General features: G+C 42.3%; 1 protein-coding gene across 1 annotated transcript in view; it reads left to right on the top strand.

The window, feature by feature from the left end:
* Window positions 1–4,248: 4,248 nt before the first annotated feature.
* The window catches only part of CRMP1 (collapsin response mediator protein 1), a gene marked incomplete at its 5' end in the record, with an annotated part of 33,806 nt that continues 24,370 nt past the window's right edge, over window positions 4,249–13,684 (top strand). The window contains 3 exons of the mRNA XM_009879259.1: window positions 4,249–4,407; window positions 9,659–9,843; window positions 11,329–11,493. Of these exons, the coding sequence (XP_009877561.1) occupies window positions 4,249–4,407; window positions 9,659–9,843; window positions 11,329–11,493 (509 nt within the window). The remainder of the gene's footprint in view (window positions 4,408–9,658; window positions 9,844–11,328; window positions 11,494–13,684) is intronic.

The following is a 13,684-nucleotide window of genomic DNA, read 5'->3' as shown; positions in this document are numbered from 1 at the left end:
ATGCTGTGTCACAACCAGGCACAAAACCCGGAAGCAAAGAGCGCTGCATCAGTGCGGTCGCATTGTCACAGCAGCGGTCGCATCGCAGCAGCGATGGATGGAGGAGAGACACCTCGGCTCCCACACCCGGCAGGCAATGCTGAGTGATGGCATGAATTGACAGTGCTGCTTTCCTCACCTCCCATGTCAATGAGAGCAGTTTGTTATGTTTTCTTTTTTTCCCTTGAATCTTGGCACTTAATGAATTGCTCAGTTTATGCGTTCAATATAATGCTCCCTCTCTGTTTTGCTATGTTCCCACTCTCTGTCCTTGGCAGGCTGGAGGGAGGAGAGGGTCCTGGCAGCTTCCCTTGGCTTGCACTGGGAAGAGCTGGGCTGGCAGCTTCTCCTGCCAGGCAATGCACTGAAAACTTGGTATGGAGCCCTTAGGGCTCATCAGGCAGGGCACCAGTGACGGAGACATCTGTTAGGTGAATAGAAAGGTGGTAGCCACCCTATAAAGGCTTATGCTATCGTCAACCCCTGAATTGAGTAATGAGCGCATTGCTGTTTGCATTTTGAGGGCACCAAAGGTCACCCGGATAGCTGAGGGTACATCTGAGAGGAAGGCAAAGAAAGCATCCTGCCTGGAGGGATTTGCAGCAGGGAAGGGGAAATATGGGCCAGCACTTCATGATTAATTCATGAGCTTCAAATCATTCCTCCCTCCACCCTCCCCTGCTTTTCCCAGTGGCTGTCCTCCAGCCTGGAACATTGTCCAGGTAGAGGAGGGCTTTGGTTCCTAGTTTTTCAGGACGTCTGGCACTTGGTAAATGATGACTGGCCCCTGACTGTGCACAGCCACGTGTCTGAGGATGCAAACCTTTTTCATAAACCTTGTGTGCATCCAGATTTCTGTCCAGGATTTCTCTGCCACAAGTACCAGTGACCTAAACCATCTTGGAAGTGCCCAAGCGTTGGTGGCCATGGCAGGGGTGCAGGGTGGCAGGGTCCCTTTGCCTTCAGGCCTGCTCTGTGCTTCTCCGTGAAGCCCCTACTTAGGCTATGGCAAGGAATGAATCCTCCGGTGCTGACCAAGGGTTTGTACATAAGTTTATTTCATGACAAATACAGCAAATTTCTTGTCAAATTTAACCCTTGCCTCCCTGATAGTCAGCGATGTTTGTGTAATTTTCCGAGCGTGTTCATGGAACTGTATGTGTGTGGTCAGGTGCACGCAGGCGTTTGGTACTTGGTTTGACTGAGGACAAACCAGCCCTGGTCCAGAGCAGGGTGCCGGAGGCAGTGCCTGCTGGCTTGGACACAGGATGCTGCCGGGGTGCCCATGCGGCTCTGAAATCCCACCTGGGTTCCTCATGCCCATCAGCACCACCTGTGTAAAGGTGCCTTGCTTTGCTTGTGCTCCTGGCTTGTGGCGATCGGTACAAACACGCTGACAGCTCGAGCTGGTTGGGACAAGTTCCAGCAAAACCCTTTTTCTTCTGAGTTTGCTGATTTGCTGGAACGTGTGTCACAGGTGTTTCCGCATCTATCCGGTTCTGATGAAAGCTGGGCAAGGCTCAACGACACCCTCCCCAGTGGCTTGGCAGACTACCTGGGGGGAAGCATCAAGATGCGTGTGGTTTTTTTGTGAGCTTCATCTCCTATGGCTTCCTGTTCCTGGCTGTGGGAAACCTTAGCCACAGGCCAGCTCGGGTGCCAGACCTCCTGTCATTTGCAATGATTTTGAATATATTTTCTTCTGAGTGGGAAGATGCCAAGAATTAAAACATTGAAAGTCTCCATAAAGTGCAATTTTCTTTCTTTACCAGAATTTCTTAGACCCTGCAAAATTCTGAAGAAGGTGAGACTTCATAGCTAAACATTCAGTAATCCTTTATAAGCTGTAAGTGAGGCCTAATTTAACGGATGACTCACATGACTGAGTGCTATCTTGAAACTGCATTTGTATCCTTTTTAGTTTCAGATCATTCTCATACCTAGTTTTGCCACTTATATATGTATATTTATATATAAACCCCATAAAATCCTTATGTCTACAGTTAGTTTTCTGGGATTATACTTCTGCTTTATTTTAATCCGTCTTATTTTCCTGGCCTGTTACGTTTGCTTCTATTTATTATATATCTTTTCCAGTTTTAAAAGAAATATAAAGTAGAACATCTTGATGAGCCTGCAGATTTTTTGACTCATTAGCAGTGACAGATGCAGTGCTCTGGTAACGTTCCCTGCCTGTATCAATAAGCTCTTGCCTCTTGTAATTGGGCAGTACTAATGTTTGGGAAGGCAATTGAATAAGCTTAAAAAGAGCTCACAAGATGGTGATCTCCACAGGTCAGCAGGCAGTGGAGTAAATCATCATGGTGAGGAGATGCAACTACCAGCACGTGGCAAAATCACTTATTACCATTCAGGCTGATGATTCGCAGCTCCTGCAATTACCAGTGAGAGTAGAGAAGCTGGGGAGAGAACAGGAACTCTGGTCTGGCAAATTCCAGTCTGAGGACTTGGATTCATTTCCATCTTTTAATGAGAGGGTGCCAACATCTGAGACAGGTCCCAGGGACATACTTCATTATAGTTCTGTGCCTTGGTTTCCCCCCGGGGTCATCATGCTGCTGCAGCATGTGGAGAAAAGCCTCAAACCTTCTGCATACATACTCTTTTGTCATGCACTGTATTTAAAATGTCTTTCCTCCCCTTTCTTTTCCCCTTAAAATGTTGATTTCTTCCTTTTTGCTTTTCTAAAGTGATATGGAGTGTTGCAGAGTCTTCGAACCTGCAAAATGTTCAAGTACAAGTTGAAAAGTAAATAAGCTGCATGTAACTCAGAAGTTGCACTGAACAAAGTTTTTAACACCTCTAGCTCTGACTTAGCACTTTTTAATCAATAAATTTTAGGAGGTCTCTATTGCTGTCCCAGATTTTATAAATGAGAAAACATATCAACTTATTTATTTTTTTTCTAGACTATGAACTTGGGACATGCACTAATTATGTTCATGAATCATCCCATAATTAAACCAGAAACTGAGTCTGGAGTGAGGAGTGTAAAACATGGACAGAATAGAAATTCTGAGCTATTGTGTAGTGAGCCAAAGAAATAATTTACAAAAAATGGCTTATTTGTATATGAATAGGAAAAGAAGGTTCTGACAGCCTCAGAGGTTTTCAGTGTTCACAGTCACTTGGAAAAAGTTTTTTCATAACTGTTATGTACTTGTCGTGGTTTAACCTTGGATGGCAGCTAAACCCCACACAGTTGCTCACTCTCAGTTGCACCCTCTCTGTGGGTAGGTGGTAGGATGCTCGAGTTTCCAGTATGACTTCTCTAGTGAGGGAGTTCAAATATTTCTTCTCAGGATCATGCAGTGGTAAAATATGCTTTCTGTAAAATGTAATTTTTGAGAACAGAGTGTAGCCATTTGAATAGAGAAAAATGGGAAGAGATGAGTGCCATGGACAGTGCCTCAGCAGACTTGGTATTTGAACAGTTCTTCACAGATAAAAAAAAGTTTGCTTTCTGACACTTGAGAAAATACCAGGAGGCAGTCGCTTGCTCTGCTATTTCTATGTTATTTCAGGTAACTGAACTTTGAAGGCTGCACTCCCATCCTCATTCATGGAGTGAGATACAGTGTGGGGAACCTCAGTGTGGAGTGCCCCCAGCTAATGGGCAGCCTTTGACCTGCAGGAATCACAAATTAGACAACAACCAGTTCTTCCTGCCTGCTAGAAACTATATTTTTTAAAAAAAGTGCAAGAGGCTCACAGTATGGGTGATGTCCTTTGGCTGCCTCAGTGGAGTGGCTGGGTTGTCCCTGTTGAGCTGATGTTGCCTAAAGGAGCTTTCCTGGGCAGGAATTTCTGCATAACAGAGCTCAGCAGCCTCTCCTGACCTTGTCCCTTCCCATTTTGAATTCTCGTACTCTTCCAGGAGTGCTGAGGGTACCAGGTGAGCTCAGCTTGGCCATTCCAGTGTTAGGCAGTTTATTCTGGTGGCTTCTGTTTTGTAAAGTGGTGGTAAAAAGGGGATGTAGCAGGATTTCAAATATTTCTGTGTGCAATAAATTCTGCTTTGCGGAAAAAAGAATGTGATGACCATGAAGCCTCATGCCCCAGAAGTCATAAATACTCTGTAAAACTATGGTTTTCGTCTCCACTGTCTGTGGACTCATCTGAGCCTGTGGCATAGACCTTTATATAGTATAAATGCTTTGATATAAATGACTTTCTATGTAATATAAGCATATTTGGTATCAATACGTTATTATGTTTTATTTCAACAAACCCACGTTTTTTCCTTTTTTTCCCCCAGAGTGACCGACTACTCATTAAAGGTGGAAGAATTATCAATGATGACCACTCCTTCTATGCAGACATATACCTTGAAGATGGACTTATAAAGTTAGTTTTTTAAAATATTGAGCTTTTTTTGCATGCCTATTAGTATAGACTACTGTGATTTCCTGACAGCATTGACCTGAAATCTTGTTACCTCTGGGTAGTAGAAGAGTGCTTAATTATGAAATTCTGCCATTTTATCTTTACTAAGGTTAGATAAGTATAAAATTGCTTTACTCTTAAGTTGAATGTATTTGCTTTTCCAACAGTTCAAGCCTAGTTTCTTCCAAAATAGTCAAGGCAAGTAGGCTCTCTCAACACGAGAAGTAATGGTAAGGACAATGGATATTTTTTTGAGTCCGTGTGTGACAGAAGGCTTATTGCAGCATTTTTTTTTCCCCCCACATCCAATCAGGGTGAATGCAGCCATGCCCTAAAGGATTATATGGCACAGAAATATGTTCCTTGTTACACAGTGATAGTGGGGACGTACTCCTCACTTGCCCTCTTGGTTAATGTTGAAACAAAGCATGATCCGCTGGCCAGCACTGTTACACATTCCTTATATGTCCGTTTTCCTGCTTAGCAAAGGAATATAATCTTGAGTCTTCACACAGTTAGAAAGTAAATCCTACTGATGTATCACGATATAAAATAGAGGAACTGGGAAAGTATTCCTTAGGCAAAAACCATGAAATATGTGTTACTGATAGCCTGTGAAGCAGTAACAGAGAAGTCTGTTCATGGAGCTCCTACTTTGACTCAGTGGAGATGGGGGTCTCTGGCTTTGCAAAGTTTTGTAGTGTGTACAAGCACTCTGATATACACAAGGATCATAGAATCATTTAAATTGGAAGAGACCTTTAAGATCATCAAAGCCTTTTTCTTACTGCTTAACATTTTCACTAGTGACCTAACAAGTTTGATCTTCGGAGGCTACAATTTAATGCACAGAAGCATAATTATGGTTGTCTGGTAAATAATTAACTACCTACTTGTTTCAGAGCTCCTTTTCCAGAGAAGCTATCATCAGATTAAAAATCCAGTTCTTTATGTATCTGTGGCTACTTACATTATTCATGATTCAGGTTATTAGAACACAAAAAATTCTGAATACTTTTGTCCATGGGTTGTGCAATTTTCTTCTTAATACTCTCCTCTGCCTTTCCAGATTTAGTGCTAGTTGCATTGCAGAAGTGGCAGGAGTGTATTGTTTTAAGTGGAGAAGGGACAAAATTTTGAACACGTATCTTTGGTTTTTTAATAGGAACAATCAGCCAAGTTGTACTCTCTGATAGGTATTTTAGTTAAGTTTTTATGTGCTTTTATTTGTTCAGATGCAAATTTCCTAGAACACTTAAAAGCATCACACGTGATTTAACAACTAAGTGTGTGAGATGCTGAGAAACTGCTGTGAATTTTTGGCCTTGATTCCAGAAATGCAGTGACACTCGTTAGGCAAGTTAGCAATGCCGACCTTGTTAAGTGCATGGACACCCTCTGAAGTCCATGCATGGATCCATACCTCCAGAAAGTATCTCAGCTGCCCAAGATAGCTAAGATTAATAATGAATAGGTAGGCAAGATCTTAATTTTACTATTAATTCGTGCCTGGTTTCCTGGGTTTAGATGATCCAAGATTTTTCTTTGGGAACTGTGCAGAAGGCCCTGCTCTGAAAAAGCAGCTGATTTGTAAGGGCAGCCTGGTCTGGTGTGTGCTTGTGTCCTAACCTTGTTCGGGTGATGAGTTCTGCAGTTTAGAAAAGTGCTATATTTTCCTGGTTGGTCTCTTTTGGTTTCTCCAGCTGGAGCTGCCCATTATGTCTGCATATTTTAACATCGTTGTCAAATGTTGCTCAAGATCTTTGGAGCAGGACCTTGAACCTCAGGCAACCATGTTTCAGCTGATGCTCTAACTCTCCAGCTGCATTTACTGCTGATAGTACAGATTTCTTTCTACATAATGGAGCAGACTCCAAACCACTCAGCCCAGAACAGTGTCCTGGTTTTGCTAAGGTATAAAAGATCTGGGTTAATTTTCCTGTTCTGCAGAGGAAACTGATGGGTAAATAGAGGGTTGGGTTTCTCTTGCAGACTAATAGAATGAACAGGTTCTTTTAACACTTATGTCCCTGCAGATTGTCCTGCAGAGAGGAATGTAGATAAAACCTTGAACGTGTTTGAAGATGAGCTGCAGTTTGGAGGGTGGTAGATGCTTTTTCCTACCTATCGATGCTCAGACTGACTCCCTAGATACAAGGGAGCAGTGGTGCATGTGGATTTTTCCTGGCTGAAACTTAAGCCCTGCACACTCAGGTGGCAGCTGAGAGGCAGTTCTATGCTATCTGAATAGTAACTTAGATATTTAGTAATTTAAATTGCCATTGGCATGTAAATAATGTATTTTGCCTACATCTCTCCTGTCTCTGTTACCCACATAAGGAAATGAGCCCTGGTCTCTGTGCCAAGCAGGAGGTCACAAAGTCTGGTGCCTGCTGTCCTCTGCTCTGTCCCTGCCCAGGGGAGGGGTTGGGTCCCTCTGGGCTGGAGGGAACTGACAAGTGTGCAGGATGGATGGCTGGGGACAGCTGGGCATGTGATGAGCCAAGTTAGGGGCAGCCTCAGGTACCTTAAAGAGATCTGGACTTGATAATGACAGAAATAACTCCACGAAGTCCTGGAAGAGGTTTTCAGCTTTCTCAGGTTAAGCTTATGGAGAAGCCTGATGTTTCTGTTGTGCTTTAATCAGCTCACGTGTGACAGAATTTACCAGACTGTTCAGCTGAAGACTGCAGACAGCATCAACTTTCTGTGTATCTGAGCTTTCTAGTTGCTGGTGCATCAGAAAACCATCTCGATCATTTATACAGTGTCTAGAATACAGCTATCTACACTATTGTGTTTTTCTCACCCACAAGTAACCGAACCCTGTTCTTATTAACATACAGTTAGCATTAACGAGTGAGCAGTTCAGGAATCCTGTCACTTTATCTCTTATTCTGTGTTCTAGTCAGTCAGAATAAAAATAACCTTGCATGCCAGTGAAGATCAGCCTTCTCCCAGCCTTAATCTTGATGCCAGGGCAAGAGATGAAACAGGCTCCTGACAGGTAATAATAGTGCAGTGTCATCCACAAAGGCCGTTTTGGTCCCATGTCACTTCAGCATGGATAACTTCAGCCATTGCCAAATAAGCTGTTACTCAACTATGCGCTGAAAATAATGTTCAGTGAGTCATCAAAAAACTTCAGCGTATACTTAGCACTCTTTGACTTCATTTGTTTATCTGTCGTCTTGAATAGGGAACTGGTAGATACTGATAGTAAGAAAATAAAAATGAATTGCTTTAACATCTTTGTGTAGGTTTTCTTTAATATTTTTGCAGAAGGAGCAGTAGCTGTTGGAGTGCAGTTCCACTTTAGACATATTCAAAGGAGATGAGTCACAGTGAATTTTTTCCCCCAGTTTAGTTTTTTAGCCACACAAATGCTGTACAAAGGTTGAGGGCTGCTCTTATTAAAATCTTGCGAGCAGATTCAACTAATGAAAAGTAGCGCAACACCATTATTCTATATGGGGCTACCTAACTTTATACAAGCGTTCAGTCTGCTCATGGGTTGGAGTGCCTTACGGTAAGCCTTTGCGAGTCAGATTTTTAACAGCAGAGGAGCTTCTTGCAGCTTGTTTATGTGGTGGGATGTGCTGGACTGGCTTTTGCAGACCCATCAATTCCCTGTTTGTCCTGGTATCATTCTCACTCCTCGCAGCTCTGAGCAGGCTGTGACACGCTCCCAGTGCTATATGTGTTGATGAATATTAGACGCCAGACACAGGGCTGTACGACTTCAAGCCGCGATGTTATCAGCTCTCAGGAGTTATCCCTTTTGGATTTGTTGGGCGCTGAGAGGCCGAGAGCCCAGCTTGGGGTGCTGGCGGGGAGCTGGCTGCTCCAGCGGCTGCACTTCCCACCAGCCAAAACCTGGAGCACTGGGGGAGCCAAGCTGCTGGAGGTGACATTTTTGCATAGCATATGAAACAAATTCTTGACCTCTTGGGGCTATTTATTAACTCTGGCGGTTTGGCCAAATTCCAATGTGAATAATTATCTCTGTTTTTTTCACTGGTTTTAATTAATAGCTGTATTAATTTTCTGTTCTGGCTTGTTGCGATTGGCCGTTAGTTGGTTGCTGTGTTTTGTTCTGTAGGTGGGAGTTGCATTTTAATATAGGAGAAACAGATTCAGCAGCTCAGATGTCTGCAATATTTGTTTAGCTGTGGATAAATGTTATTTTATCCCAGACAAAAGGAAATTAAGACAAGGGCTGTGTGTCTGTAATATGAAATAAACTAAGCCAACTTAAACTAACTCTGTAGTTATCTCTAAGCCCAAATATATTACAATATCAGAATGCAGAGACATGGCTTCCACACAGACCCATAACTTTCCTATTTGGCACCATGTGAAGTAGACAATAAAAATGTAATGTGGCTTTAGAATTTAGAGGTTAATTTACTCATAGTTGTGTCCATGAACACGAAAAGTATGTTGATTGTAACTCTCTGGGGTTTGCTTGTTATCAGCATGGAAGACAGACTAGTATTTTTGATATTGAAAACAAAAAATCCTGTTTTGAAGAACTGGGGGAAAAAGACGGCAGCAGTCAATAAACATTTTTGAACGTATTTATGCAGAATGTTTCATTAAGTTTTAGCTGTGAAAGGAGGGTGAACAATATGTCATGTTAGATTAGAGGTGTTTGAGTCTCTTAAATATGTATTTTTGTACCTTAGCATATTTATATTTCTTTTAAGGATAAATTTGTGCTGCTTGGTTACAAAGTAATCATTTCTTTCTTATGTGTTTTGTGCTTCTGCCATTTATTTACAATTCCAGCTTGCTATCGTATTTGATCTGTGCTTTTCTGGTTTCATTTATGAACTTAATATACGAAACCAGAGCCCCCAAGAGCATATTAAGTCTAGGTATTTGTAATTAAAGATAGGACACTTAAGTCTCACGCTGAATCATATAAAAACCAGTCTTTAATGCTGGCGCATTATGGCTTCTTTGTTGGCTGCTAAAGCAGTGCAAAGCGGCCAAAGCACACGGCCCAGCGGGGCAGGCTCGTGGGTATTTTATTCTGCCAGTGCTGTGCAGAGCGGCCAGAGCTGGTGCTTTAGCTTCATCTTCCCTTTGGGATCCTAGTTCTTTCTGTGTGGCCTTTAGTCTCCTCTCCCCTATGTTCTTCAAGTAGCTTCTGTCCCCTGTGCTTCTGTGTTTAAATAAAATAACATTGTCTTTCCCTGCTGCCTAGGCAAATAGGAGAGAATCTGATTGTTCCTGGAGGAGTCAAGACCATAGAAGCTAATGGGCGCATGGTTATTCCTGGGGGAATAGATGTCAACACATACCTACAAAAGCCCTACCAAGGAATGACTGCTGTCGATGACTTCTATCAAGGCACAAAAGCAGCGCTGGCAGGGGGCACCACCATGATCAGTGAGTATGAGCAGTGCTAACTCTTCCCACCCTAGGCTGAAGCTTGTGTGCCATAGGTGGAAATAGCTACAGGAGGCTCTGTAACGATCTTCTGAGATCTTCTGCAACGATTCCTCAAATTTCTGGCCACTGTCACCCAGAGCTGGCCTGAAAATTTACCTGCCTTTGGAAAGAAACAGTGGCATGGGGAATTGTCTCTTGGATTTCCCTCAGAAATACAGAACAAGCACTGTGGGATAGTATACTTACTCTTGGGTTTTTTGAAAAACAATGTAGTTAGTGCTGTAAATATATGGCACAGAAAATCTGACAAAGATCTGCTGTTCCCACCTAGTGACATTTCAGGGGCTCTGGAAATAAAAAGAACTCGGATTTGGCACCAAGATTTGAGGAGATCCTTATCAGAGATGACCTGGAGGAGCGTCTTTCTTCGTGGAAGGGAGAAGTGTTCAGTGTATCTAGTTGTTAAAGACTCTTGTTCTGTCTACCAGATGGCAGGAAAAGATTTAGCTCTTTCCTCCTAACAGTGGCTTGGCCCTTGGTTAGACTTTGTGAGGCAAATGTTCATGTGACATAAATAGTGTTAGCTTAGGTTTTACTCCCACTGAACTGGAATGTGGCTTTTTTTGCTGTGTGGTGTTCTCTGTTACCTATGGTCAGCAGCAAGTATCAACTGAAAGGATCTCTGACAATAAGCACAAAATGCACTGATGTTCATAACTTCTGTCAATAATTTTTTCAGTGTATGTTCTTCAGTTGAGGCTTGCTGTGCAGCACTAGGTTTGCAAATACCACCGGTAAGCCCATCCTGCTTTGTTTCCATACTTAATTTTGACCCAGCCCTGCAAAGGAAAGTATATATGCATAAGTAGTCACATCTTTATTTTATGTCAGTAAACATTGTGGCATCCTCAGGTGCAGAAGGCGTTGAGACAGTGAAGATGCATAGTTGCAGCTCGCTCAATCTGCTGTATAGTGCAGCTGAGTGTTTGTGCTCTACATTGTCTTTGTTCAGACCTTTGGCTGTATTCCAAATTTTGGCGGCTGAGAGAGCATTCAACATCACCGTTGATATACTGGTGAGGCAGAGGGGGCCAATTTAGTGCCTATGAGGCAACAGTTAATAGTAACATTTATTATGAAATACATGGAAACGGACACATCAGACCGTGAATACAGATCTCTTACAAAACAGTGAAAAGAAAGACAAATGCTCCCTAAACTGTGAGAAGCTTGGATCTTCCACTGTGTATTGATTGATGCTGCACCAAGCACGTTGCCAGACTCAACTTTGATATAGACTATTCCCAGAGTCTGCTGTACCTGAGACAGCAGGGTCTGGCTAACATCCCAAAGTTGCCACCTGGACACAAACTGCCTCCAAGGCTGTTTTGACCGAGATGCTGGAAGGTTACTTACTGACAGGCACTGAGGAAATCTGGACAGTGTGTAGTCTGGGTAACAGACACTGAATCTATTTTTCAGTTGACCACGTGTTTCCAGAACCTGGGTCGAGTTTACTGACCTCCTTTGAGAAGTGGCATGAGGCAGCTGACACCAAATCCTGTTGTGATTACTCTCTCCATGTGGACATCACCAGCTGGTACGATGGGATTCGAGAAGAGCTGGAAATACTGGTGCAAGACAAAGGTAAGTGAGTGAAAATTTGTAGTAGTCTTTTTTCAGGTTATTGAAATATTATACAGAGGTGAGATTTAGAAGCATTTTAATGAATGTGTGGTCCAGAACAGAAGTGCACAAGCATTGGTTATCCTGCCCATGGTTCTGCACTACCGCAATATAGGCATGGAAAATGAAGAGGTATATGTTGTCAGATACAAATGTATCACTTTATGCTTGCTTGTACATGTGGAAATAGGTTCAGACATTGCATACTTAGGTTTTATTGCACGATAAAACTCAGAAATCAGTGTTTAATCAGCCCAGTCACCTTAGCTCCTTTATTTCATGAATGGAGAGAATGAGACATTTAAAGGTAGTGGTTCAGATTTTAACTAGACTGGAGTCTGCCCATTTAACTGCTTCAAATTAAGTCCAAATACGAAGGGCACGTGTGTCTGAGAAGCTGACATCACAGGCTAGATCTCATTTCTTAGCAATGGCTTAGGGTAATTTACTTGCCAAGACTAGATTTTTTATAAAACAAGCCTATATTTTTAATACCCGTTCAAGTTATTAGAAAAAAAGAGCTGCTAAAGTTAGGTACCTAATATTGATAAAGTGTCCTGATTTTCTTAAGTGCTTGGTCTCCAGTGGCTTTCCCTGAAGTTACTAGAAGATGCTTTGTTTCAGGACTTATTAAAAACAGGTCACTTATTTAAGAACCTATTTAAGATGCTTATTATGGGATGGATTCAGTTAAATTAACAGGTCATGTGAGATGCTGTAGGTTACCCTCTGGATTGCAGCTACCACTCCAGAACAGCACAGATAAAACCTCTCATAAATCCATTTCTATACATGCCAGCTCGTGGCAGTTTCATGTATGGAGGACATCCTGTTGGCACCAGGTACACGTGTTGTGACTGAATCTAGCCTTCAGAAAAAGATAATTTTGATCTAGTTCCTTAAAATGCTGCCTAACAGCATGAATTTTTGTATAGAAACATTTACTTTTCAAAAACTTTTCACTTGATACTTTCCTTGAAAATGCGTAGATATTGGTTAGGAAATATTTTTGGAAATGGCTTTTAGTTACCGTAAGTAAATCAGAATGATCCTTGTGTTGGGAAATCTAAGTAATATGTGTACGCAGCATCCTTTGTAAAGTGCTGGTGATGACTTAGAATTGAAAAATTGTCTTTATATAGAAAGATACTATCAAAGTGGAAGAATGAAGCAAAATTAAGGTACTATCAAAGTAGAAAAGCAAAGCAAAATCCTGTTTTTGAGTGAGCAGTTGTTCAATGAAATGCTATGGAGATGTAGGGAATTTATCCTCTGTTGCAGCATTCTAGTAGTACGTGTGCTGTCTAACCAGATTTTAGGCAACAAAACACTTAAATCAGCAAGATTACACATAATTTAGAGAAACTGCAGCTGGTCTTACATAGGTCTTTATAATGCAGGTGATTTTTACAAGGTGGTGACATCTGTCAACACTGATGCTGCCAAATCTGTGCCGTTTCTCTGCTGTCAAGCATTAACATGGACATGCTGCTGTACATTAGGTGACTGTGCTCTCAGACGAGTACACTGTGCCTTGTTTCAAAGGTTAGATACTGTTTTCCAGAGCTCCTGGATCACAGATGGCTCAGCACTCCCAAATTTGCCTGAGGGCTCATGTTAAAAGTCTGGTGCAGCCACTTAGGTTAATAGTTTTCTCCCAAGTATTGAAATGTGAGTTTTCAGTATAAATCTGGCCTGCCTTTCAGTCTTCAGGGGAAGCAAGAATCTATTCATCAGTTCGTGGACTGGGACGTGTGATGGGGCCCTTGGTGGCCTCCCTGATGGTGGTAGCATTAGGAGGTCACCTTCATTCTCAGAGGTGTTGTAGTATGTCTCAGGCAGTCAAGGTGAATTGGTCTCACATGTTAGGAGACACAAGGTAAGCGTGAGTATGAAAGCACAAGTGCAATAGGAGATATTTCAGCATGGAGAGGGCTTTCACATTAATGGATAATATCTGCTGATAATTGGAAACATTTGAGCCTGCTGGTGCAAATAGACTTGATGTCATGGAGTGACATGCTGGTTTTCATCAGCTGGGAATCTGGATTTAATTTGTTCTCAGCTGATGGTCTGGTGGTTGAGTTAGCCGAGTAACAGAGCTTGGCTAATCGTGTTTCAGTGCTGCCTGTACCCTAATACAATCTCAGCA

Source organism: Apaloderma vittatum, unplaced genomic scaffold (assembly GCF_000703405.1).
Source record: "Apaloderma vittatum isolate BGI_N311 unplaced genomic scaffold, ASM70340v1 scaffold5452, whole genome shotgun sequence".
Classification (NCBI taxonomy): domain Eukaryota; kingdom Metazoa; phylum Chordata; class Aves; order Trogoniformes; family Trogonidae; genus Apaloderma; species Apaloderma vittatum.
The sequence above is the reverse complement of the archived record's forward strand: the minus strand, read 5'-3'. Positions and strand labels throughout refer to the sequence as shown.